Source organism: Brachionichthys hirsutus, chromosome 3 (assembly GCF_040956055.1).
Source record: "Brachionichthys hirsutus isolate HB-005 chromosome 3, CSIRO-AGI_Bhir_v1, whole genome shotgun sequence".
Lineage (NCBI taxonomy): Eukaryota > Metazoa > Chordata > Actinopteri > Lophiiformes > Brachionichthyidae > Brachionichthys > Brachionichthys hirsutus.
The window spans coordinates 15,744,024-15,771,783 of NC_090899.1; the positions used below are offsets into that span (position 1 = coordinate 15,744,024).

General features: G+C 48.4%; 1 protein-coding gene across 1 annotated transcript in view; it reads right to left on the bottom strand.

Annotated features, from left to right (window-relative positions):
• Nucleotides 1-27,760, bottom strand: part of cdk14 (cyclin dependent kinase 14) — a 70,238-nt gene that overhangs the window by 27,795 nt on the left and 14,683 nt on the right. The window contains exons 3-7 of the mRNA XM_068756627.1: nucleotides 14,386-14,631; nucleotides 12,790-12,884; nucleotides 12,046-12,125; nucleotides 9,112-9,206; nucleotides 5,455-5,517 (exon numbers count right to left, since the gene is read on the bottom strand). Of these exons, the coding sequence (XP_068612728.1) occupies nucleotides 5,455-5,517; nucleotides 9,112-9,206; nucleotides 12,046-12,125; nucleotides 12,790-12,884; nucleotides 14,386-14,631 (579 nt within the window). The remainder of the gene's footprint in view (nucleotides 1-5,454; nucleotides 5,518-9,111; nucleotides 9,207-12,045; nucleotides 12,126-12,789; nucleotides 12,885-14,385; nucleotides 14,632-27,760) is intronic.

Here is a 27,760-nt window from a genome sequence, read left to right on the forward strand (position 1 = left end):
CATTCACGAGCCCATCAAAACGAACTCACTGCCTCTCTTCAGATGCCCAACACCCAAGATCAAGACCAAGCAGGCAGGGCAGATATCAATATTGAAGGATGATGAGGCACTCTTCTCCCAATTATATACAGCCATGCAACACAGAGAGGGGGACATGAGCACCTTCTTTAAGCACGAAAACCATCCAAACCCTCCCTCTCTGTCTGACAGAGGGAAACTACAGCTGGGAAAGAAGTCAGATCTGCTAATTGTTCTGACACAGAAGACACAACAGGAACCTCCAGGTACTTTGGATGTCAAAGTACTCGACGGTGCCGCTGTTGTGCACTTCCTGTCCACGACCAACATTACCACATTCGACGAATATGCCAGTTGTGTATTTGTTCCCCACATCATGAAGCACTTGGAGACCTCCAAAAGCGTTGATGTGGTTTGGGACACTTACATCACCAGCAGCATAAAAGAGTCAATAAGGGAGAAGCGAGGCAAAGGGATACGACGGAAGGTGGCTAGTCAGAACAAGCTGCCAGGGAATTGGCCAGATTTCCTGCGTGACCCGATGAACAAGCAGGAACTCTTCACCTTCCTCTCCATGAAGATTGCATCCACTGGGAATCTGTCAATGAAGCAAGGACAGAGTTGTTCTGCCAGAAGAACAGAACGATGGAACACAGGATTCAATGCTGCAGCACTTGAAGCGAGTTGCCCACCAGTCTGGGATCTGGGCAACATCTGAACTGGCCCAGCAGCCACACCCAATCCAGAAGGATGTGGATGGACATTGAATGGAGACGGCCAGGTCTGGCTTCCAGTGTGGAGCATTCTACCAATGGCTTCAAAAGCCTGCGCTGAACTGATCAAATGTGGCTGTGGTGCAAGGTGCTCATGTAGGAAGGCACACTGGAAATGCACAGAGCTTTGCAGTTGCAAACGTGACATATAATGTTACGGTTCCTGACCCTTGCCTGTCTCACGACTCAGATATTTGCTCTGCCCCTTCTGTACCTCACCTTTTATAATTAAATCCCCTCCAGGTTTTGAACTGTTCCACTGCCTCCTGTGTCGTGCATTTGGGTCTGAAAACAAGCACGTTCTAACACAGGGGTCGGGAACCTTTTTGGCTGAGAGAGCCATGAACACCACATATTATTAAATGTCATTCCGTGAGAGCCATAAAATATGTTTAAAACTAAATACAAGTCTCTGAATTCTTTTGAATAACATTGTTATGCTGTTGCTAATCAATGATGGATATTTCTTACCATTAATGCGACTTCTGGTGCTGCGTGGTTTTGCTGATGGCTTCGTGACTACAAAGTGAAAAGTACGATTCTCCTCGTCTTTTTTTCTTTCAGCCATCTTCTAAAATTAGCGAGCCGACAACGCAATTAAAACGAGGGAAGTTTACTTCCTGATCTCACAACCGGCCGTTGTGCGGACCCTTTTGCAGGTGCGCACATCGACCGCTATTTTCGACAGCAAAATACAGCAACCCCACTTGAACAGTGTCTCTGCCTCATCTGCGTTGCCTAGGCGATAGATAGATAGATAGACAGATAGATAGATAGATAGATAGAACAACATGTAATTACTGGTTTGACTGTTTTTGAACGCAGATCGACCGGCTATCAATCGCCGTTTGTCCCTTTCCCAGTGAGCAGAACGCCGTATATAAACCGGACTTCCTCTGATCACTGCCTCATAGCGAACCGGCTTTCTAGTCGCCGGTTTGCGCAAAGGAGTGTAACAAAAAAAAATAGAAAATTATAATTGAAGATTTGTCCGCGAGCCAGATGCAGCCATCAAAACAGCCAGAGGTTCCTGACCCCTGGCCTAACAGATAATTTGATTATACATGCAATAATACTTTATGCTAAAAAGTGAAGCAAATCAAGTTCAATTCATGTATGTTATAATTTTATGTCCAGCTGCTTAGGAATCGAGTTGAAAACGATGCATACATTGCCAGAATGAACATAATTTATTTGATCTCTGCAGAAATAATCATCTAGTGGTATTCTCAATAGCTTTAATGCATTCCCTGACTCAGAAAATGTATACTTTGACACCAAGATTGACCTTCTAAGTGGCTTGGAAGCCGAGATATTGGCATTTATAGATTTTACATGGCTGAAATCCAATATGGCCGCCATCCGCCATCTTGATGAGGCGGCTCCCACCAAAAATTGAAAGCTATGGTGATGTAGAGCACATAAAAGGCATCTGATGCACAGAGCACATTTTTCATCACATGCACGATGAATCACATACATATTTGTGTTTTTTTGTAAATCTCATTTTTAAATGACTGTTTTCATATAAACAGTAATATCACATATAACATTTAAATAAAGCAACACAACAAAATAATAATTACAAAAAATAATAATAACATCAAATTATACATTTTATATTTAAATATATACAATGGAACTTCAGTTCTCAAACGACTCAGATTTCAAACAAAAAATGGAGTTTAAAATGCCGTTCAAGCACACCAGAGGAGCTGAGACAAACTGAAGACACGCTAATCAAGGCGGAGTCTACCCGAGTAGGTTCAGTTTGAGTCGAACGAAGGCGGAGTCTACCTGAGTCGTTTCAGTTTGAGTCTAACGAAGGCGGAGTCTACCTGAGTCGGTTCAGTTTGAGTCTAACGAAGGCGGAGTCTACTCGAGGAGGTTCAGTTTGAGTCTAACGAAGGCGGAGTCTACCCGAGTAGGTTCAGTTTGAGTTGAACGAAGGCGGAGTCTACCCGAGTAGGTTCAGTTTGAGTCTAACGAAGGCGGAGTCTACCTGAGTCGGTTTAGTTTGAGTCTAACGAAGGCGGAGTCTACCTGAGTCGGTTCAGTTTGAGTCTAACGAAGGCGGAGTCTACCCGAGTAGGTTCAGTTTGAGTCGAACGAAGGTGGAGTCTACCTGAGTAGGTTCAGTTTGAGTCTAACGAAGGCGGAGTCTACATGAGTAGGTTCAGTTTGAGTCTAACAAAGGCGGAGTCTACCCGAGTAGGTTCAGTTTGAGTCTAACGAAGGCGGAGTCTACCTGAGTCGGTTTAGTTTGAGTCTAACGAAGGCGGAGTCTACCTGAGTCGGTTCAGTTTGAGTCTAACGAAGGTGGAGTCTACCTGAGTAGGTTCAGTTTGAGTCTAACGAAGGCGGAGTCTACATGAGTAGGTTCAGTTTGAGTCTAACGAAGGCGGAGTCTACCTGAGTAGGTTCAGTTTGAGTCTAACGAAGGCGGAGTCTACCCGAGTAGGTTCAGTTTGAGTCGAACGAAGGCGGAGTCTACCCGAGTAGGTTCAGTTTGAGTCTAACGAAGGCGGAGTCTACCCGAGTAGGTTCAGTTTGAGTCTAACGAAGGCGGAGTCTACATGAGTAGGTTCAGTTTGAAGCTAACGAAGGTGGAGTCTACCTGAGTAGGTTCAGTTTGAGTCTAACGAAGGCGGAGTCTACATGAGTAGGTTCAGTTTGAGTCTAACAAAGGCGGAGTCTACCTGAGTAGGTTCAGTTTGAGTCTAACGAAGGCGGAGTCTACCTGAGTAGGTTCAGTTTGAGTCTAACGAAGGCGGAGTCTACCTGAGTAGGTTCAGTTTGAGTCTAACAAAGGCGGAGTCTACCCGAGTAGGCTCAGTTTGAGTCTAACGAAGGCGGAGTCTACCGGAGTTTAGCAGGATTACGTAGGCAGGATCTGGCTTGAAGAATTATTGTGTGTTAGTGACAATTTTCTAACATGACTGGACAAAATGACACAAAGACATGTCCATGAGATCAGCGAGACGTGTCCATGAGATCAGTGAGACATGTCCATGAGATCAGTGAGACGTGTCCATGAGATCAGTGAGACATGTCCATGAGATCAGTGAGACGTGTCCATGAGAGTGAGACATGTCCATGAGATCAGTGAGACGTGTCCATGAGATCAGCGAGACATGTCCATGAGATCAGTGAGACATGTCCATGAGATCAGCGAGACGTGTCCATGAGATCAGCGAGACATGTCCATGAGATCAGTGAGACGTGTCCATGAGATCAGTGAGACATGTCCATGAGATCAGTGAGATGTGTCCATGAGACTGAGACATGTCCATGATATCAGTGAGACGTGTCCATGATATCAGTGAGACGTGTCCATGAGAGTGAGACATGTCCATGATATCAGTGAGACGTGTCCATGAGATCAGTGAGACGTGTCCATGAGAGTGAGACATGTCCATGATATCAGTGAGACGTGTCCATGAGATCAGTGAGATGTGTCCATGAGACTGAGACATGTCCATGATATCAGTGAGACGTGTCCATGAGATCAGTGAGACGTGTCCATGAGATCAGTGAGATCTCTGGGATCCAGATCATATTCTAGAACTGCTCATCCAGAATGTGTCCATTTAAAGAGATGATGGAAAGTTCACTGCTGCAAGATAACAAAGAATACCAGCGGGTACCTGGAGTCGCCAGCAGGTGGCAACACCCAATAACGTGTCAGGGTCCTCATATGGACCGAGCCAGCATCCTGTCCTCAGGATCATTTCAGGCACTGCTACAGAATACATGGTCTCGGTATTGTTTAACCCTTAAAGGCCGCTCCATGAAGGAATCGTCAGAACAATCAGCTCTGAATGGAACCTTCTGGGGGGGGGGGGGGGGGTCAAACTTCTGAAGTAAAAGTCTCAGAATCCTGAAAGACCATTTGTCTCAAATAGGAGACGTTTGGCAATAAAGGGTTAAGAAGCCTTGTCTAATGATGTCTCTCTACCTATCTCTGTCCGTCTCTCTCTCTACCTATCTCTGTCCGTCTCTCTCTCTCTGGCTGTCTCTCTCTCTACCTATCTTTGTCCGTCTCTCTCTCTCTGGCTGTCTCTCTGTCTCTGTCTCTCTCCCTCTCTGCTCCCGGGTCGTCCCAGTGCCGCCGTCATCAGGTGACTGCACAGAAACCAGCTCAGAGTCTCAGGAGTCTCAGCAGGAGCCTGCAGCTGTGTTACACGACACTCGGGGGGGTCAACGGTCCCCCTCCGACATGACGGCATCAGCACCCCATGACCTCATCATGGCTGCTCACTAACCAGGGGACCCGTCGTGCCACGCCTTCCACCACCGTTCGTCCGAGGTGAAGGACAGTGGCAGACATTTGCTTTGGGATGGATCCACATCCGGACTCACACTCAATCTGGATCTGGTCCAGAAGCGATTGAAGATACGTCCCCACCACACAAAGACTGGTGTAGCCCCTCTTTATGCTTCGTGCTGCTTTGATGCTGGAAGGAAGTGGAAACCCGTTTCATAGCATGTGGTACCCATGAAACCCAGAATTGCCCACCACCACTAAGCTAAAAGCCCCCACCCTGACAGTGCTGCTCGTCGTGCTGTCCATCTGACATGATGGAGAGAAATGGATCCTGTTTTTCATCCTCACGTTGGGTCTTTAGAATCATGAGCTCATTGCTCTAAATGCATGCTGTACCTTGACGTTGTCCGGATGGAGCCCCCCGGGGTGTTTGTCCATGTACTGGCACAGGTCTGTGTGCTGCAACACAAAGCAGGAGAGCAGCGTCACCAGCATGGGGGGTCTGGAACGTACAGAACCTGACACTCTGCTGGTCGGATGTCAGTGTCACACAGAGCATCTCTTTGGTCGGATGTCAGTGTGACGCAGAGCATCTCTTTGGTCGGACGTCAGTGTCACACAGAGCATCTCTTTGGTCGGATGTCAGTGTGACACAGAGCATCTCTTTGGTCGGATGTCAGTGTGACACAGAGCATCTCTTTGGTCGGATGTCAGTGTGACACAGAGCATCTCTTTGGTCGGATGTCAGTGTGACACAGAGCATCTCTTTGGTCGGATGTCAGTGTGACACAGAGCATCTCTTTGGTCGGATGTCAGTGTGACACAGAGCATCTCTTTGGTCGGATGTCAGTGTGACACGGAGCATCTCTTTGGTCGGACGTCAGTGTGACAGAGCATCCCTTTGGTCGGATGTCAGTGTGACACAGAGCATCTCTTTGGTCGGATGTCAGTGTGACACAGAGCATCTCTTTGGTCGGATGTCAGTGTGACACGGAGCATCTCTTTGGTCGGATGTCAGTGTGACACAGAGCATCTCTTTGGTCGGATGTCAGTGTGACACAGAGCATCTCTTTGGTCGGATGTCAGTGTGACACAGAGCATCTCTTTGGTCGGATGTCAGTGTGACACAGAGCATCTCTTTGGTCGGATGTCAGTGTGACACGGAGCATCTCTTTGGTCGGATGTCAGTGTGACACAGAGCATCTCTTTGGTGGGATGTCAGTGTGACACAGAGCATCTCTTTGGTCGGATGTCAGTGTGACACAGAGCATCTCTTTGGTCGGATGTCAGTGTGACACAGAGCATCTCTTTGGTCGGATGTCAGTGTGACACAGAGCATCTCTTTGGTCGGATGTCAGTGTGACACAGAGCATCTCTTTGGTCGGATGTCAGTGTGACACGGAGCATCTCTTTGGTCGGACGTCAGTGTGACAGAGCATCCCTTTGGTCGGATGTCAGTGTGACACAGAGCATCTCTTTGGTCGGATGTCAGTGTGACACAGAGCATCTCTTTGGTCGGATGTCAGTGTGACACGGAGCATCTCTTTGGTCGGATGTCAGTGTGACACAGAGCATCTCTTTGGTCGGATGTCAGTGTGACACAGAGCATCTCTTTGGTCGGATGTCAGTGTGACACAGAGCATCACTTTGGTCGGATGTCAGTGTGACACAGAGCATCTCTTTGGTGGGATGTCAGTGTGACACAGAGCATCTCTTTGGTCGGATGTCAGTGTGACACAGAGCATCTCTTTGGTCGGATGTCAGTGTGACACAGAGCATCTCTTTGGTCGGATGTCAGTGTGACACAGAGCATCTCTTTGGTCGGATGTCAGTGTGACAGAGCATCTCTTTGGTCAGATGTCAGTGTGACACAGAGCATCTCTTTGGTCGGATGTCAGTGTGACACAGAGCATCTCTTTGGTCGGATGTCAGTGTGACACAGAGCATCTCTTTGGTGGGATGTCAGTGTGACACAGAGCATCTCTTTGGTCGGATGTCAGTGTGACACAGAGCATCTCTTTGGTCGGATGTCAGTGTGACACAGAGCATCTCTTTGGTCGGATGTCAGTGTGACAGAGCCTCTCTTTGGTTGGATGTCAGTGTGACAGAGCATCCCTTTGGTCGGATGTCAGTGACACAGAGCATCTCTTTGGTCGGATGTCAGTGTGACACAGAGCATCTCTTTGGTCGGATGTCAGTGTGACAGAGCCTCTCTTTGGTTGGATGTCAGTGTGACAGAGCATCCCTTTGGTCGGATGTCAGTGTGACACCGAGCATCTCTTTGGTCGGATGTCAGTGTGACACAGAGCATCTCTTTGGTCGGATGTCAGTGTGACAGAGCCTCTCTTTGGTTGGATGTCAGTGTGACAGAGCATCCCTTTGGTCGGATGTCAGTGTGACACAGAGCATCTCTTTGGTCGGATGTCAGTGTGACACAGAGCATCTCTTTGGTCGGATGTCAGTGTGACAGAGCCTCTCTTTGGTTGGATGTCAGTGTGACACCGAGCATCTCTTTGGTCGGATGTCAGTGTGACACAGAGCATCCCTTTGGTCGGATGTCAGTGTGACACAGAGCATCTCTTTGGTTGGATGTCAGTGTGACAGAGCATCCCTTTGGTCGGATGTCAGTGTGACACAGAGCATCCCTTTGTCTGTTGCTCTCTGTCAGACTGATACTCTCACAAGGACACGGATCTCACTCCAATGATTCTGTCACAACGAGTCGGGATGTTGTAGCTCTGTCTAAAAGATGGGCGGAGCTTTTCTCCATTAGCGTTATATTTGAGGCTCCACCAAACGACATGGTTGATCTCTTCTGGCCCAATAATTCAACATCATTATTCTGACATTAATCAAGATTTGCAACGCAGGGGAAAAAAAGAGGTTTACTTGCAATTTGCACATCACCGTGTAAAATGCTAACGCTAACGAAAGACTTCCAGGGTCCTTCGTTCCTTGTAGAGCCGGTGGGTTACAGTCTATGCAGAGCTATTGAGGGTTTGACCAAGGTTTCCTGATCGCCATGGTTACAGGTGAGAGATCAAAGAGGACCACAGTTGCAATGTTTAAAAGAATGGGGGTACACGTGGAAAAACGGTCTTGGTCTAATTTAAATCCATTAAATTCTGAGAGCGATCCGGATTCCCGTCTGGATACAGAAACATCTGGATTTTCCCATTTACTTATAATGGAGGCTTTAAAAAATAATATCTTGTAAAATCTGCATTTAATTCACGCGCTATAAATCCCAGTCATAAAGGGGTCCGATATGAACCATCATGAAACACGTCTCCTGGTTCTGATCCAGAATGAGGTCAGGAACAAATATTACATTTTAACATTAAACCCATTTATGGATTCAGGAATCAGTTAAAAACAAACATAAACTCTGATTCACTTTGACTTTTCATGTTGGTGTATAAAGATACCAGAACAATCTAGAACCTTCTGGTGCTGATCCAGATCACCATGTGGACAGTGCAATGCAATGGGGACTTGATTGTTCCTCTGGGGGGGGGGGGGGGGGGTTCAGTGCTCCCGTGGGTAATGACAATGAGACTTGAAGGGGGGTGATCAAGGCCCCCCTGATCTGAACTCCAGTGGTGTCGAGCGAGGGCTCTCCGGTCGTGGGACCTGGTCGTGGGACCCGGTCGTGGGACCCGGTCGTGGGACCCGGTCGTGGGACCCGGTCGTGGGACCCGGCCCTCGGTTTCGGGTTCAGTTCGGTTCATTCTGAAAGAGTTGCGTCTCCCTTTTGGTTTTATTCAATAATACATTTGTAAATGACTCGCAACCTGCGAGAAACTTCAACAAGAAATGATAAAAGAAAAGTGATTTGCAAAAATATATGACAAACATAATACCCGTCTCGGCTCTGTAACTGTTATAAACATGTTATAACATAGTCTGAACCCTGCGATGGGGTTTAATAAAAGACTTGTGTATATTATATACATGTATTTGTTTTCTACTAAGTCTTTTCCACCAAACACGGAACAAAGCCTCTCACAATGATAAAGCGGCCGGTGTCGGGGCGGCGGTGTTCAGGCTCACCACATATTCAAAGACCAGCGTCAGCGTCTCCTTGGTGTGGATGATGTCATGGAGCAGCACGATGTTGGCATGCTTCAGGCCTTTCAGAAGAGATGCTGCAGAGAGAACAGCGAGATAACGCAGCGGCTTGGAGCATCCAATCAGAAAACAATTAATGCGGAATGTTCTCACATCGTACCGTATTGGCCCGAATATAACACGATGTTTTTTGCATTGAAATTTGGCTGAAAAAGTGGGGTCATGTTATATTCGGGGTCTAGACATTATACCCATTCTGAACACTAGATGGCGCCATATATTGTTACAACGAACGGTGAACTGAACTCCCCAGGCTAAAGCAAACGCTTATCATTATTTTATTGCGATGTTTTTCCTTCTTCATATGTTGTGAGATGTGTCTGTGTGGATGTGTGTGTGTGTGTGTGTGCGCGTCCAGCTGGGGTGTGCGCCCCTCCCCCTCAAAGGTCGTTACTACAGGTGAGGGTAGGAACGGAGACCGACCGGCGCACGCACATTTTGTGCACTTTTCCCCTCCTGACGTAAGAAGGAGAACGATTTCTTCCAGACGTGTTTCAGGAGGTGATTCCAGACCGACCCAAATAAAAAGTTCTTATTCCAAGGCCAAAGGGGAACTTTGAAGGACGGATCCTCAGAGAGCTGCAGTGATGGAGCTTCATGAATGCAGAAGGTGTAAGAGCCTGAATCAGGAATCAGAGGAAGGGCTCAGCTCACCCTGCACCGTTTGAAGATCCCCCCCCCCCCCCTCACCATGAACCACAACCTCATCTCTCCTCATGAACACAAGCGTGTGCAGCTTTAACAAGCATGAAGACACACACGTGCATTCATCTCCCGTCTCGTCCCCGTCCCGGTGCTGCTCGATTCGGTAACGCTGCTCACATATCAGCGCTGGAAGCTTCCTGCAAAGAAGCCTTTCTGTTTCATTCACAGGGTGAGTGTGTGTGTGTGTGTGTGTGTGTGTGTGTGAATGTGTGTATGTGTGTGTGTGTGATGATGGGTCGCACTTCATCAGGCCTAAATCACAGAATTATTTTCTCATCTACATTTAAAATCCTGATGTGTGTCACGCCTCGAGGCGGGCCTGTTTCATTCCCCAGTGACTCTTCCTGTCTTCCCCTCTCCTCTCTCCCGCAATCAGCTCATTCCCGTCACCTGTGTTCCTGTCAGCACCTGCAACTCGTCTCCCATCAACCCGCACTCTATTTAGTCTCTGTGCATGCCACACCTCACTGCCAGATTGTCAGTGACGTTTCCTGCTCTCCAGCACTTCAACCCTACCTCCCGTGTTTCGGCCCGGACTCTGCCTCTTTGCCTGCCCCTTGGGATCTGCCTGCCTGTCTGCCTGGATTCCCCGGTTTGTGGCCCCTGCCTGTCTCTTGGGCCTTCCCTGTGCCTGCCCCCCTGGATCTGTCTGCCTGACTGTCCTAACCGACAATAAAAGCTGTTTTTGTATTTCCACTCGACCGCCTCGCATTTGGGTTCTTACCATCCTGAGGCCGTGACAATGTGTGTGTGGAGGTGACGTTTTTGAACTTTTCATTCTCAACTTGGCACAAACCCAAGCTAGGTTATGTAGCATACTGCTAATGCAGCATCAAATGTATTGTCCCAAGCTAGGTCATGTAGCATACTGCTAATGCAGCATCAATGCTAGCAATGGAGAAGTACAGGGAAGTTCAGAAGGAGCTGCATTGTGTCTTTGTAGATCTAGAGCAGCGGTCCCCAACCTTTTTCCTGCCACGGACCGGGGGGTAACTAAATAAGAAAAGAGTAATCTAATCTTACCAATAAACTTTCGATTATGCACTTGCAATAACTATTAAACAAGTATTACACCAATATCTACTCACCATAAATTGTGGTCTCAATAATTGTTTCTGTCCTTCATGTTCAGGTTTTTTTGTGTCATAAATTCCACATTCTTATCTTTTAATCCGGGTTCTTGGTCTCTCTGTGCAGAAGCAGTTTTAACCCTTCATTGCTCGTTAACAAAGCTAATCAGGTGTTGATAAACCCTGTTTTAAGTCCGACTCTTTTCTTGGAGGTCGTCGGCGCCTCTTCTTCCTCCTCTCCTTCCTCCTTGGTTGGACTCTCTCATTAACAATGAAGCTCTCCAAAGACGTTTGTTTTTATTAATTTTCACTAGTTCACACCTGTTTTTAGTTAAGTATCACGCAAAGCATGAGAATTCACAGGTGAATGTTACGTTGGCGAAAATCCGGTCGTATTTCAAAATAAAACACCTTTTAGACGCTAATAATCGATACAACGGAAATTGTATAAATTAGTTATTCTTTCTGTGCGGCCCGGTAACAAATGCCTCATGGACCGGTACCGGGCCGCGGCCCGGTGGTTGGGGACCACTGATCTAGAGAAAGCCTAGGACAGTGTCCATGGATGAACTGTGGCCCAGAGAGGATGTCTGGAGTGGCAGAGAAATACGGCAGAGTAGTTCAGGACAGCAGTGAAGTGTGCAGGACGAGTAACAGAGAGAGAGAGAGAGAGAGGGAGGGAGAGAGAGAGAGAGAGAGAGAGGTGCTCACTAACACTAATTAAACACATTTGTGAACCAAATTTTAGAGAAATAGGCATTTTGTGTCCATAGAAAAAGTGAAAAATTGGATCAAAAACAAGTGTTGTGTTTATATTTTTGCTCAGTGTATTTCACACACGCACACACACACACACGCACACACGCACACACGCACACACACACACACACACACACGACTACTGCTGCCTTTAACAATCCACACACATGCATACAGTGTCGCGCCGCCATGAACAGCGCGCCTGGAGCAGTTGGGGGAGACGGTGCCTTGCTCAGGGTCTACCGCCCCCCCTGGAGTTAGACTGGCCTCTCTCCAGCCACCCGAACACACTCCCCCCCCCCCTAATCTCTGCTCCTCTTACCTTCTCGTATCGCGGTGAAGGGCGTCCCTTCCTCCTCCTGCAGACGGATCACCTTCAGAGCCACCAGCTTTCCATTCACCCTGAAGACATGCAGGACAAAGTGTGAACGTCCCTGAAGCAGGAGAACAGCAAGGAGACGAGTGAGACGGGGATCACCGATCAAAGCCGTGGGGGGGGCCGGGGGGGGGCCGGGAGAAGGAACATCACATTAGGCGTTCCAAAAGCGTCAGCGGTTCCGTTTCCGTTCTTTAATTACCCACCAAAGAAATAGAACGGAATCGTTGCATCAACATGGGGGCTCCCCTTAGCGGTGAGGGGGGGTGCATGGGGGGCTCCCCTTAGAGGTGAGGGGGGGGTGCATGGGGGCTCCCCTTAGAGGTGATGGGGGTGCATGGGGGCTCCCCTTAGAGGTGAGGGGGGGTGCATGGGGGGCTCCCCTTAGAGGTGAGGGGGGGGTGCATGGGGGCTCCCCTTAGAGGTGAGGGGGGGGTGCATGGGGGGCTCCCCTTAGAGGTGAGGGGGGGTGCATGGGGGGCTCCCCTTAGAGGTGAGGGGGGGGTGCATGGGGGCTCCCCTTAGAGGTGATGGGGGTGCATGGGGGCTCCCCTTAGAGGTGAGGGGGGGTGCATGGGGGGCTCCCCTTAGAGGTGAGGGGGGGTGCATGGGGGCTCCCCTTAGAGGTGAGGGGGGGTGCATGGGGGGCTCCCCTTAGAGGTGAGGGGGGTGCATGGGGGCTCCCCTTACTTGCTCTTTCCTTTGTACACCGTGGCGTAGGACCCCTCCCCCAGCTTCTCCAGCTTCTCATAAGAATCTGCTTTTCCAAACTTGGGGCTCGTCGGCTAAAACAAAAGAAAGAGACATGAAAGTTAATATAAAGTAACCAGGAAACAAAATGCGTCCACACCCCCCGTCCACACACCCCGTCCACACACACCCCGTCCACACACCCCGTCCACACACCCCGTCCACACACCCCGTCCACACACACCCCGTCCACACACCCCGTCCACACACCCCGTCCACACACACCCCGTCCACACACCCCGTCCACACACACCCCGTCCGCACACCCCCCGTCCACACACCCCGTCCACACACCCCGTCCACACACCCCGTCCACACACACCCCGTCCACACACCCCGTCCACACACCCCGTCCACACACACCCCGTCCACACACCCCGTCCACACACCCCGTCCACACACACCCCGTCCACACACCCCGTCCACACACCCCGTCCACACACCCCGTCCACACACCCCGTCCACACACACCCCGTCCACACACCCCGTCCACACACCCCGTCCACACACACCCCGTCCACACACCCCGTCCACACACCCCGTCCACACACCCCCCGTCCACACACACCCCGTCCGCACACCCCCCGTCCACACACACCCCGTCCACACACCCCGTCCACACACCCCGTCCACACACCCCGTCCACACACACCCCGTCCACACACACCCCGTCCACACACCCCGTCCACACACCCCCCATCCACACACCCCCCGTCCACACACCCCGTCCACACACCCCCCATCCACACACACCCCGTCCACACACCCCGTCCACACACACCCCGTCCACACACACCCCGTCCACACCCCCGTCCCCCGTCCCCACACCCCCCGCCCACACACAGCATCAACACTGAAACGGAGACATCGCATAAACAATGAAACGGAGACAGAACTTAAACACTGAAACGGAGAAAGAGCATAAACACTGAAACGGAGAAAGAGCATAAACACTGAAACGGAGACAGAACTTCAACACTGAAACGGATATGCAGCATAAATGCTGAAACAGAGACGCAGCATAATCACTGAAACTGAAACGCCGCATCAACACTGAAACGGAGACGCAGCGTCAACGCTGAAATGGAGACAGAACTTCAACACTGAAACGGAGACGCAGCATAATCACTGAAACGGAGACAGAGCATAAACACTGAAACGGAGACGCAGCATAATCACTGAAACGGAGACAGAGCATAAACACTGAAACAGAGACAGAACTTAAACACTGAAACGGAGACGCAGCATCAACACTGAAACTGATGTTTCGTGTTTGAATCAACATTCATAGAAACGTTATAAACATTTGAACTGCGTCCCTCCTTAGACAGATAAGCATTCAATAGTTTTGTCTCATTAATGACTCGTCGAGGTGAAACATGAGACGCCTGATTGTCTTTTCAGCTGTTATTTTCTGCTCCTGTGACATCACTCCTGGATCAGGATGAGTTTTTTGAAACATGTTTGCTCATTGCATTATATATATATATATATATATACACCGTTCTGTGTGCAACAACACGAGTGTGTACTCACTGAACTCGGACTGGAGTGGCGGCGTAGTTTGGGCGACTCCTTGCCGGTGGAGGAGCTTTTGGCGTTGATGCAGGCATTGTTCTCAGAGTGGACCCGCTTCACCTGGCTGGTGGGCTTCTCAAACGGGTCGAAGCCACTCTGGGTGCGCTGCACTCTCACCTTCTTGTCCTCGGGGATGGTGTCCAGGGGCTTGACGACCGAGTCCGTTCCCTGGCAGCTGCGTGTGGACATCTTTGTGACACATATCTGTCAAAAAACGAAGACGGAGACGATGAAAGTGCGTTTTAAAGAAATAAAATCCACCTTCAGAGCCCGGGAGGGGGTTCTCTAGATGAGAGTCTTTTATGTCCATCGCTCTGTTCTATGTTCAAGACAGCGTCAGTCTCTATAGCTGCTGCTGCACGCGTGCACACACACACACACACACACACACACACACACACACACCATTAGCTGCCCCCGTAATTCACCCTGGCGTCCACATTTCCCTACGTTTGTGTGGACACGCTCCGGATTGTCTCTACTCCGGACCATCCCACTCGGTTCCCCAAACAAAACTGCTGGACCCAAAGATGCAGGTCCCTCCCTGTCCACGTCCCTCCAAACGAACTCTTTAGAGTTGTGCTCGCCTGCAGTGAGAACTTCTAATTAGCTTAATGCACAAGCAGGAACCCACTTTCACCCTGAGCTCCAACATGGCTCAGGTCCCAGTGGACATCCCAGAGCCGTTCCGGGTCCCTGTGGACATCCCAGAGCCATCCCGGGTCCCAGTGGACATCCCAGAGCCATCCCGGGTCCCAGTGGACAGCCCAGAGCCATCCCGGGTCCCAGTGGACACCCCAGAGCCGTTCAGTGCGGTTCAGTGTCTTGCCCAAGGACACTTCGACATGCGGACAGTCGGAGCTGGGATTTGAACCACTGATTTACTGATCACTCTACCAACTGAGCCACAGAAACAGTACAAATATGTCAGTAATAATTTGCACCTGCTGTGGTTTAACTGTGGCCCTCTTGGCCTCTGAAGCTGAGCACCCCTGCACTAAAGGGTGGGCTGGATTGTCCCCTACCGCAGGGGGTCCTGGAACGTACCACCCGCCATAAAGGAGGGGTGACTACAAAGCACAATTGTTCGACAGTAGGGATGGGACCAGATCAAAATGCTGCGAGATTTCTCGTCCTTGCCTTGAACAATAATTAGTGTACTTGGTTGCATTCAATATATAGTATACTGTTGAGTTGTGCAATAAGTTTAACCCCCCCCCCCCAACACCACTACTACTATTAAGGGCCCTCCTTAGGTCTGCTCAGGTGTGCGCCCCTTCCCCGAGGAGAAGAGAGTGAAGCTGCGAGCGGGGATAGTAAAGTTTAATCCTGTAAAGTGCCTTGAGATGACTTTATGTTGTGATCTGGCGCTATATAAATAAAACTGAATTGAAAACTGAACGTAATATTATTCACATGTATTTTATATTCCATCTCGATCTCGCGAGATGTCTCGTCTGGTGGAATTTGTGTCTCGTCCCACCCCGAATAACCAAAGAGAGTAAAACCAAAAAAACTGGCTGACAGGCCCCCCAGCATGGAAACCCTGGAGGAGAACTTCATCCAGGTTCATTCTGGTTCTGTGCTGCCAGACTAGCCCACACTAAAGCAGCCCTCACCTCAAAGAGTCGGATGCCTGCTGGGTCACTGAACCGGGCCTTCGTTTTCCGATGTTCCAACTGTGACTATTAGTCGTTCCACCCGGCCCGATGACAAAGCCAGTGTCACCTTCCACTGCAGCTCAAGCTCATTAAGCTGATACCACTTTTAAAGTCAGCCTTAAAATACTTTAGGTGAGTCTTAATGAATAATAAATAGTGGAATGAAACCTCCAAACAGCTACAGGAAACTACATGTACATGATCACAAAGATATTTTAAAATCAGCATCATGGAACATCATCTTTATACACCAACCACCAAAAGTCAAAGTGAATCAGAGCTGATTTGTTTTTAACTGATTCTTGAATCCATAAATGGTTTAATGTTAAAATGTAATATTTGTTCCTGACCTCATTCTGGATCAGAACCAGGAGACGTGTTTCATGATGGTTCATATCGGACGCCTTTATGACTGGGATTTATGGCGAGTGAATTAAATGCAGATTTTACAATATAGGATTTTTAAAAAGCCTCCATTATAAGTAAATGGGAAAATCCAGATCCGATCCAGATGAAATTTGGTTGCGAGATAGAGACAGTCATATAGGGGGGGGGGGGGTCCATGCACCCATCCATGCATCCATCCATGCATCCATCCATGCATCCATCCATGCACCCGTCCATGCACCCATCCATGCACCCATCCGTGCACCCATCCATGCATTCATCCATGCATCCATCCATGCACCCATCCATGCATCCATCCATGCACCATCCATGCACCCATCCATGCACCCATCCATGCATCCATCCATGCATCCATCCATGCATCCATCCATGCACCATCCATGCATCCATCCATCCATGCATCCATGCACCCATCCATGCATCCATCCATGCATCCATCCATCCATGCATCCATCCATGCACCATCCATTCATCCATGCACCCATCCATGCACCCATCCATGCACCATCCATTCATCCATGCACCCATCCATGCACCCATCCATGCATCCATCTGTACAAACAAAAATAATACCCTCACCATAGTGAGAAGGTCCTGAGTTCAGCAGCTTGTGGTTAAAGCAAACTTCACTAATAGATTTAACTTATAGACAATGAGGAATATTCCATGGCTTGTTTTTCTGCCTTCATTAAACTATAAGTTTACTAATCTAATCTAAACTAGTAATGCATGTTATCTATCTATCTATCTGCAGCATTAACTTTTTTAGCAGCTCCAGTGTGTCCACAACTTCACCGACCGACGGTCCAATGCAGACGGGAGGACAGAGTCGTTCTCATGACTTACAAAGTATCTCCAGCTCTTCAAAGTCATTGGCAGAAACATTGGAGGAAATGTTCTGGCCAGTGGGTGACTCAGCCAGGCTGTCAGCTCCTGATTGGGTGACTCAGCCAGGCTGTCAGCTCCTGATTGGGTGACTCAGCCAGGCTGTCAGCTCCTGATTGGTACAGCCGGCCGCTCACTTCCGTTGCGAGTCTAAAGAACAGAAAGCGTCGGCATGGAAAATACGAAACTGGCCGGCTTCCCAGCAGTGATGGTTCCAGGAGAGTGCCGAGTTACTCAGGAGGATGATGGACATCATCACGCCGGACACGTTGGAGCCTCTAGTCTGCTTCATCACGCCGGACACGTTGGAGCCTCGAGTCTGCTTCATCACGCCGGACACGTTGGAGCCTCTAGTCTGCTTCATCACGCCGGACACGTTGGAGCCTCTAGTCTGCTTCATCACGCCGGACACGTTGGAGCCTCTAGTCTGCTTCATCACGCCGGACACGTTGGAGCCTCTAGTCTGCTTCATCACGCCGGACACGTTGGAGCCTCCAGTCTGCTTCATCACGCCGGACACGTTGGAGCCTCCAGTCTGCTTCATCACGCCGGACACGTTGGAGCCTCTAGTCTGCTTCATCACACCGGGCACGTGAGGCTGTGAAGCGTCAGCCAGGAGCCGAACAATGAAAACTTTCACCGAGAAACTTTTCACTTTGTTGCAAAGCAAAAATGCTAACGGAAACACACTCAGTCTAAAAAGTCGATGATGGCTGCTTAAAGATGGCGTCCCGTTTATTTTAAAGTGAGGCCAGTTGACTATTAGAGGAACAGCGTTCAGCTGCTGCATCTTCTGGCACGGATAGGAGAAAATAAAAGCAAGCATACAAATACGATTTCACTGACTGGCTAATGGAAACACTTCAAGTAATCCAGGCCTTTAAAGGTCCCAGATTATGAGAAACTCCCTTTTCCCATGTTTCTACACTATTCTGGTGATTTTGGGTCCTTTCTCGAAAAAAAGTTGTAATGTTACGAGATTAAAGACATAATGTTACGAGAAAAGAAGTTGTAATATTACGAGATTAAAGTCATAATGTTATGAAAAAAAAGTTGTAATGTTCAGAGAAAAAAAGTCATAATATTACGAGAAAAAAAGTCATTATGTTACGAGAAAAAAAGTTGTAATGTTACGAGAATTTTCTTTTAATATTACAAGCTTAAAGTCGGAATGTTACGAGAAACAAAGTCGGAATGTTACAAGAAAAAAAGTTGTAATGTTATGAGAATTTTTTTTTAATATTACAAGCTTAAAGTCGGAATGTTACGAGAAAAAAAGTCTTAATATTACGAGAAAAAAAGTCTTAATATTACGAGAAAAAAGTCTTAACATTACGAGAAAAAAGTCACAATGTTACGAGAAAAAAGTCACAATGTTACGAGAAAAAAGTCATAATGTTACGAGAGTAACATCGTAAGAAAGAGAGTATGCAGCCGCAGTCAATGTTGAGCATTTTGTGAAGCTTTAGTTCGGTAAAGTTGGAAAGATATTGACAGGCTCGGATTACTGGCATCAATAACTCATTGGTGATACATTGTCAAAATAAAAACGATGCCTCTTTCCCATCGTTGTGACGTAGACGATGTGCTCCAAGCTCAGCTTTATCAAAAGTAGCTGTCTTTCAAACTGCAGAAAGAGATCGGTGTCTACTGTGAGACGAGTGCCAAGGGAACGTCTGCAAATTGCAACAGCGAAGAGAAACATGACACACATATTCAATAACTTCACTTTTAGATGTTATTCTCGTAATATTGCAACTTTAATCTCGTAATGTAAAAAAACCAAAAACTTCTTAATGTGGCCCTGATACTCCGTCGTAGGACGGACAGCTGCATCGTGCCGCGGGTGAAAACGGCGAACACTGAGGCTGCTCAGTGGCCACGGGAAATCAGTACAACAATGGAGCATTAACCGGACGTGGATTTCAAATCTAATAGCCATTCACTGCTGGCTCATTAGCACAAGGGCCACTTAAACAAACGGCTTCATTTTGCAGGCACTTGATTTGAACCACAGAGACTCGGCTCTGAGGAGACGGATCTGATTAGAACTCTCTGCAGCCTTCACCCCTCTGTCCTGACCTCTCCCACCAGGAGCCGGGTACAAGCTAGGAGCAAAACGGCCCTTACAGGGTACCCGACATCGACTAAAATGCATAGATGCCGTGAACACTGACGAGGGTTAGCCGAGGGTACAAATGTTTTCGCTCTGTCTTCAGACTTTGTTGTGAATGTAGTCTGGAAAACATCTACTTCAACTGATTGAGCTTTTTAGTGTGAAGCACGACCTGACCTATCAGTCAGCTGTGGGTCTGGTATCTGATTGGCTCAAAGCCTCTCATTGGAGCTCGGGGCCCAAGGCCTCATGGGTAAACAATACATTTGTTCCACCCAAGAATTTGCATGTAAATGACTTTTGGAATGAAAACAACGGGCGGAGTAGATGTTTGCTCCACGGCTTGATACTGATAGCAGTCACAGGAGACAAAGTGATCTGTAAAGACCCAAGTGTCACACTGTAAGTCAAGCTTAAGTCAAGCTCCAAATCATAGCTGGGTCCTCTTCTTTTTACAGAATTTTGATGGGGATTTGAGAGGGAGAGAGAGAGAGAGAGAGAGCTCATTAAACTCTCATAGAGCGGTTTGACAGTCAGTCGTGTGTTCAGGGTTTGATATTCTCTGTCCAGCAACAAGACTTTCAGCACCACAAGCCAACACATGCTTGCCATTGCCTGCGGTGACACCAGGGTTCCCTCTATGGTCGATAAAACGAGGCAAGGTGTTCTCGAGTGTGTCTCTCTGGTTTGAAGCACAGTGACCCTTTAATCTCAAACAGCCGCCGGCTGCTGCTTCAACAGGAACTTCCAAGATACCGTGAAGAGTTAAAGCGGGCTCTAAAGTGGGCGGGATTTGCTGACGCACATTTCTTGCACATGGAGAATACCGCTTTAGATTTCTTTTTAGCTAAGAGGACGCTGTCCTCGAGGGGACTCGAGTCCTGAAAACACTGATCCGCTCTCAAACGCATCTTCCACTCCTCTGGTTTCAGCCCTCCTTCCGTATTCTCTCTCTCTTTCCTTACAGCCTGGCCTGCTGTCTTCCTGAGGAGTCTCATATGGCCCTGCAGAAAGCCTGGCGAGGCGATCTGGAGGCCCCGTCTCTCCTCCTCCTCCTCCTCCTCCTCCTCCTCCTCCTCCTCCCCACATTCCATCCCTCTGGCCTCAGAAAAGACGTGTTTGCTTCGAATGTGCCCGAGTAGGAAGGCTGCAGCCGAACATGCCATCCATTAGGGAAGTAAACACCAGCACCCTTTCAACCACCACAGCGGAAATGCTACGGATTAGCACGTGTGTGTGTGTGTGTGTGTGTGTGTGTGTGTTTCAGGCATCAGGAAACACGGGGACTTTGTGACATGATGGCAGCAGAAGTTCAGCAGAAGCCCTTCCTCGTCCCCGAGTCCTCGCCGTGGACACGTCCTCAGCTGGGCCATCCGCTGTCAAGCTGTCATGCTAGCAGGACGGCTCACCATCAAGCCCCCCCCCCCAAACAAGCCCACAGCTTACATTCGACTGCACACAGCATCCATGCACGCTTGGATAGTCCATGCTAACATGCCTGCACATCTGCACACCGCCTCACACACACACACACACACACACACACACGCAAACAGGAGCAATGCATCTGAAGTGGGAGGGGCCGAGAACGGACGCAGCCTCCGTCTTACCTTCCAGGAGGAAACAGCTCAGCTGGATGCCTCTGAAGAGCGGACAGATCGCATTCAGGCCAATCTCCCTCTCCCTCTCCCTCCCTCTCTCGCCCGCTCCCTTCACAAGCTGGAAACGATGAGATCGTACTACAGGCGGAGGGGGGGGGGAGGGAGTGAAATCTGAGGCGACACAAGATATGGAAAGGTTGCGTTGTCTCTGGTGGACAGCTCATCACAGGCTGTGGGCTTGTGGCTCACGCTGGACGGAGGGGTGGCTGGGGATGCAGATGGGAGGGGGGGGGGGGGACTGTCTGCGAGGCGGTGCTGTCAGTAGAGGACCCCCCCACCCTCAGCCAGGATGGTACAGCCCAGCGGAGACGCAGGCCAGGATGCAGCCGAGAGGAAACGGACTCTGGATGAAACGTGAAACGGAGGTTTGTTCCGTCTCGACCTGCTCAGCATCCAAACCCAAACGTCCCTCTCTGTCTGTAAAAGTCATCCCCGTATACGGCAGAATGCAACGAGCTCGCAGGGGGGGTCCCCGAACTACGGCCCCCTGAGCAACACCAGAGACAAAAACACCCATTTTCAGGGGTCCAATCAGCCCTTAGAGCAGCCAAACAAATATCAAGACTGCCGCGCTCGGCCCCGCCCTCCAAGAGGGTCGGCCCCAAGAACACCAACATTCCAGGGGCCCAACGAGCAACAGGACCACTCTTGAATTTCACTACAATAAACTGAATTCTGATTATTGTCACATATTTTTATTTACAACACAAGATCGCGTCGTCAGAGGAAGAAGCTGGGAGATGAGTGGGAACACAGAAACTTGTCGAGTCGCGTAAACCAGGCCGTAAACCAGGCCGTAAACCAGGCCGTAAACCAGGCCGTAAACCAGGCCGTTCACGCCGGGTCGCCGGCGGATACCCGGCAAACAAAGAAAATTACGAGACGAACAAACCTTCTGGTCGACCAACAAAGATTAGTCTCAAACAATAAACAGGTTTCTAATCAGGTCATTCATTCGAGTTTTTGTTTCCTGAAAATAATATTGATAGAAAGAAAAGCATTCGTCCTTTCCTTTGGGCCGATTTTAATAAAGATCACAGACGACCAGGAAGTTAAAGTTTCCCTTTGAAGAACCCGGAAAGGTTCTTTGGTTCTCTGTGGCTTTCTGGAAAACACTAAATGTTTACGCTTAGGCCCCCCCGCGATCGTCACACTTTTTCTGTGACAAACTGGCCCCCGGCCCCCCATCAGAGAAGGGAACAGCTATGAGGCCCTGACAGGAAAAGGTCTGGGGGGCCCTGCTGTAGACGAGAGGCTAAAAACCGTAGTCATATAATGTATGGCTCCGCCTCCTTCATCCAAACAGGAGAATCTATTGCTCCGCCTCCTTCATCCAAACAGGAGAATCTATTGCTCCGCCTCCTTCATCCAAACAGGAGAATCAATTGCCCCGCCTCCTTCATCCAAACAGGACAATCTATTGCTCCGCCTCCTTCATCCAAACAGGAGAATCAATTGCCCCGCCTCCTTCATCCAAACAGGAGAATCAATTGCCCCGCCTCCTTCATCCAAACAGGAGAATCTATTGCTCCGCCTCCTTCATCCAAACAGGATAATCTATTGCCCCGCCTCCTTCATCCAAACAGGACAATCTATTGCTCCGCCTCCTTCATCCAAACAGGACAATCTATTGCTCCGCCTCCTTCATCCAAACAGGACAATCTATTGCTCCGCCTCCTTCATCCAAACAGGATAATCTATTGCTCCGCCTCCTTCATCCAAACAGGAGAATCTATTGCTCCGCCTCCTTCATCCAAAGAGGAGACTCTATTGCCCCGCCTCCTTCATCCAAACAGGAGAATCTATTGCTCCGCCTCCTTCATCCAAACAGGAGAATCTATTGCTCCGCCTCCTTCATCCAAACAGGACAATCTATTGCTCCGCCTCCTTCATCCAAACAGGAGAATCTATTGCTCCGCCTCCTTCATCCAAACAGGACAATCTATTGCTCCGCCTCCTTCATCCAAACAGGAGAATCTATTGCTCCGCCTCCTTCATCCAAAGTAAACAGCCATTCGTGCCGTCCCTGCCTCTACATGACCAGTTACAGTAAATGTCGGACTGAGCGCCTGGTTTGCACTGATTGGTTGTTTCGATGTCAGTGCAGATACGCATACACAGTAGAAATAAACTCACTGCACTTGATAATCAATAATTCTGAATGTATCTTTCCGTTTCTCGTCTCTTCATGCTCTGAGAAGTTTAGCTTTAGTTGCTGGTTCAGTTCTTTAACACTGAAAATAAATCTACTGCTATGGATGACTATAGTAAAATAATTGTAAGTTATTTATCATTTCTCACAACGATTGATCAGCTCCTCATAAAGAGGATTTATCCCGGGTTTTCACGCTGTGTTTTTCTCTTCCTGTATTCTTGTCATCTGTTTCGTCCCATTAGTTCCGCCTCTCTGCTTTCTTCTTTCTGCCCAGCCGTTCATCCGGTTTATCCGCTGGCTGTCACCGGGCTCTATGTTTCCGTCTCCTCTCTCCACTCGGTGTACTTCCTCTCTGATTCTTCTTCACTGTTGCTGAAGGCTCTGTTCTTCCTGACTCCCAGCGTTCTTCGTGTTTACGAGCATCGACTCTGCTTGTTCCTTTTTTAGCATATTTGGACTGAGATTATTTGCTGCCTTTCCGGTCCAATTCAACCATGAACTTGGAATGCTTTCCTTTATTTATGGACACTGCTCCGCCTGTGAGGAGAACGACAGCCTGATCTGGTGACTCAAACAGTGAATCCTCTGTGTCACAGAGGACCACCGGGCCGTGGACCAGTACCGGGCAGTGGACCAGTACCGGGCGGTGGACCAGTACCGGGCCGTGGACCAGTACCGGGCCGTGGACCAGTACCGGGCCGTGGACCAGTACCGGGCCATGCACAATTTGGAACTGGGCAACAATGAAAGAAAAAACATTGTTTAAAATTATTTGAATTTTAGTCTTCTGGGAAATTTATTTTGAATCATTCCCACTTCCACTTCACCACCTAAAACAGTCACGAGTTTTTCCATGCATCAGTCAGCAAGCTGAACGCGCAAAAATGGTCCAAACAAACGTCACTGGAGAAAGAGCCTATGATGAGACGCCAGAAGGGTCTCACTCATCATTAGAGAAATCTGCATTTAAACAAAAACAAGAGTCGTGCTTTAACTCTGGCTTCATTGCAACGGGCGATTCACAACCGGCGAGCTCATGAAGCCAGAAACCATCGAAGCGACTTTGGCACGAAGAGGAAACGCATCCTGCGTAAAAAGACCAGCCGTGGGAATGTTTAGGAAGAAGCAATTATTGAGGACCACAACTTCAACAAATGCCTGCGCTGAAAACTTCATTCTTAATGGCTCACCCCATTGCTAATGAAAAAAAAACAAAAATGTGCATCACTATTGGTTAAAGGTTGATTTAGCCTGCTACTAAGGAGAGTCGCAGCGAACTTCAGGGACCGTCGATCCCAGGGCTCCCACTGATTCTGTCTCATAGTGAGTCGATATTGATGTGATGATCATTTAACAGCTATTAAAAGTGCCTGATATAAAGTGTAGGAGTTTCATTTACATTTGTCAGGGGCCGAGGCAGGTGAGAATCAGGCAGAAATCACAAACCAGGTCGTCAGAGCGGACAGGCAAAGAGACAGAATCCAAGAATCAGGCAGAAATCACAAACCAGGTCGTCAGAGCGGACAGGCACACAGAGCCAAAGAGACAGGCAAAGAGACAGAATCCAAGAATCAGGCAGAAATCACAAACCAGGTCGTCAGAGCGAACAGGCAGACAGAGACAAAGAGACGGGCAAAGAGAAAGAATCCAAGAATCAGGCAGAAATCACAAACCAGGTCGTCAGAGCGAACAGGCAGACAGAGACAAAGAGACGGGCAAAGAGAAAGAATCCAAGAATCAGGCAGAAATCACAAACCAGGTCGTCAGAGCGAACAGGCAGACAGAGACAAAGAGACAGGCAAAGAGACAGAATCCAAGAATCAGGCAGAAATCACAAACCAGGTCGTCAGAGCGAACAGGCAGACAGAGACAAAGAGACGGGCAAAGAGAAAGAATCCAAGAATCAGGCAGAAATCACAAACCAGGTCGTCAGAGCGGACAGGCAGACAGAGACAAAGAGACGGGCAAAGAGAAAGAATCCAAGAATCAGGCAAGGTCGAAACACGGGAGGTCAATCTGGACTGCTGGACTGCTGGAAAGTAGGAATCATCACTAACAAGTCATGCTATTATTGCTGTGCTAACTTAGAGCTCTGTGATTGATGGGTCTGTTATTGTATATTATCTGAAGCAGAGGAAAAGCAACAAGTTCAGTGTTCAATACTTGTATTGATCAGTAAAGTGTTCTTCCTGTTTTTTGATGTGTTATCTTGCTGTACTTTATATGGAACTGATGTTTTATTCTCTAATTATTTGGAGATTGACAACAGCAATACTCCCCCTGGTGGTGGAAACTAAATATTGCAGCAGCACTGAGGACGAGTCGCAGATACAGCAGAATGTAAATGTCTGCATCTGATGAAGTCTGTTAAAAACAATAAATGACTTTATGAAGCTCATTTTTGTTATGAATCAATCTTTTGATCTGCCACAAAATGCAATGAATTTAAATGCAAATACCTCAAGTTGAGGGCTTTTCTCAGCTATTTTTTTTATTGAGATTAGAGAAGACATTAATTTGATTAATTAATTAATTAAAGCTCATAATTAATTAATCTCTTAAAATTTTAAATCTCTTGACAGAAATATGTATTATTCCACCATGAAATGTTAAACATTTAGGTATTACATAATAATTTTGTGTTTGTTCAGGTTGGCTTTTATTTTTGTTAGAAAATCCAGCACAAGTCAATTTGAGTATTCAATGAAAGCATCAAGGAGAGATTCCCAATATCAATAAACCATAGACTAAATACTTGCTCGTACCACCATGGAAGTTTTTATCCACAACAGATGAAATTAAATATCTGGGAGAAGAAGCAGGAACACAACCGGACGGCATGTTTGAGCGGAGCAGCAGCGGCGCATGCAGGAAAGTCCAATCATCGGTTTTCTCCTGACACGGTGGATCAATGCATGAATGAATAAGTTCAAGTTCAAAAACTTTAGTATCATGAGAAACACTAAAGTATAAAAGCAAAAACACTGTACACATATTGTAGTTATTCCGTTATTCGTTTACACCTATAAAGGCAAGTTATTACACTTAGATTTTTATATTTACATCATTTTTCCCACATGGTTCCAGCTTCCCAGGACTGGCCTGGATCCTTACCTTATCCCATCCTAAAGATGGGATAAGCAGGCTTAGTGATTGGGAAGGCTGCCATCTTGAGGGTTGGTCTGTGTACCTTACACTTGTTCCTGGTGGGATCTCTGGCCCGTCTGGCTGGAGGCGCGCCCAGCTGGGCTCAGCACCCGGTCTCAGCGCCTCCTGATCTCCGGTCATCCATGGTTTGGACTTGGCCCATGTTCGGATGACTTTGGTGGAGCAATGTGGATTTGAATGGACCTTCAGAACCGGTTTCCTTTGTTTCCTCAAGGCTTCAGCGCTAACAGTCCACAGAGGAGAGGGTGCCTCCCGAACCTCGCTGCACGCCGTCACACTCAAAGCGACCGATTGAGGACACTTCTCCTCTGTTCACATTCTCATTTAGTGTGAGTCGCTGCTCTGCCTCTCCTCGCTTCCTCCGCCTCTCTGTCATGGATGACCTTGACGGGCTCGTTGCTACAGGAACCACACCGGGAATATTTCGCTGTCGTGAGGCGGAAAGGTGTGAAATTCACAATATGATGCTTCAGATTGGTTGTAAAGCCGAGTCGGTTTCCAGACCGCAGCAGTTCACACCATGAAACGTGGAGATTACTGCATTTAAGCAGGGTTGTACAACGCAAACACACACACACACACACACACACACATCAAGCTGAAGACATTCTGTACTGAACCAAACAGCATGAATCATGATGCTTGTGTTTGTTTCAAACACTGGTACAACCTTTTTTTTATGTGGTGCACAAAGACATTCTGAAGAAAAGAAAACGCCTGTGTGACCTGTGTGACCTGTGTGACCTGTGTGACCAGAAAGCCTTCAGACGACAATACGGGATTACGAAGCAGCTCCAGAGACAGGACAGCGATGCTCAGACTGATGCATGCGAGCGAGGAGCCGTGAAAGCAGGGAGACTCCTGGAGGTGTCAGGAGCCCGGAGCAGGAGGCACTCCGCTCACGGTGATGAAACGATTAGCTGCATTAAAGTAGCCAATCATCCATGAATGATGGACGCACGCACTCTGTCACCTCATTCAAATCTCATTGAGATCAAAGCAACGTGGACGATGTATGTTGGTGGTCCCGGACGGCTGCACAATGTTAAGGAATGGACGGATGGACTGCAAACTCTGATTCAACATATAATAGAATAGTCTCAGCCTTCAGAGGGTTCCTGTTCTGTGGAAGATGTCCCGCATTGTTCCTGTACCGAAGACACCCCACCCCAGGAGTCCCAAGGACTACAGACCAGTGGCGTTGACTTCCCACGTCATGAAAACGCCTGATCCTGGACCAGCTACGGCTAATTGTCAGCCCATCCCTGGACGCCCTCCA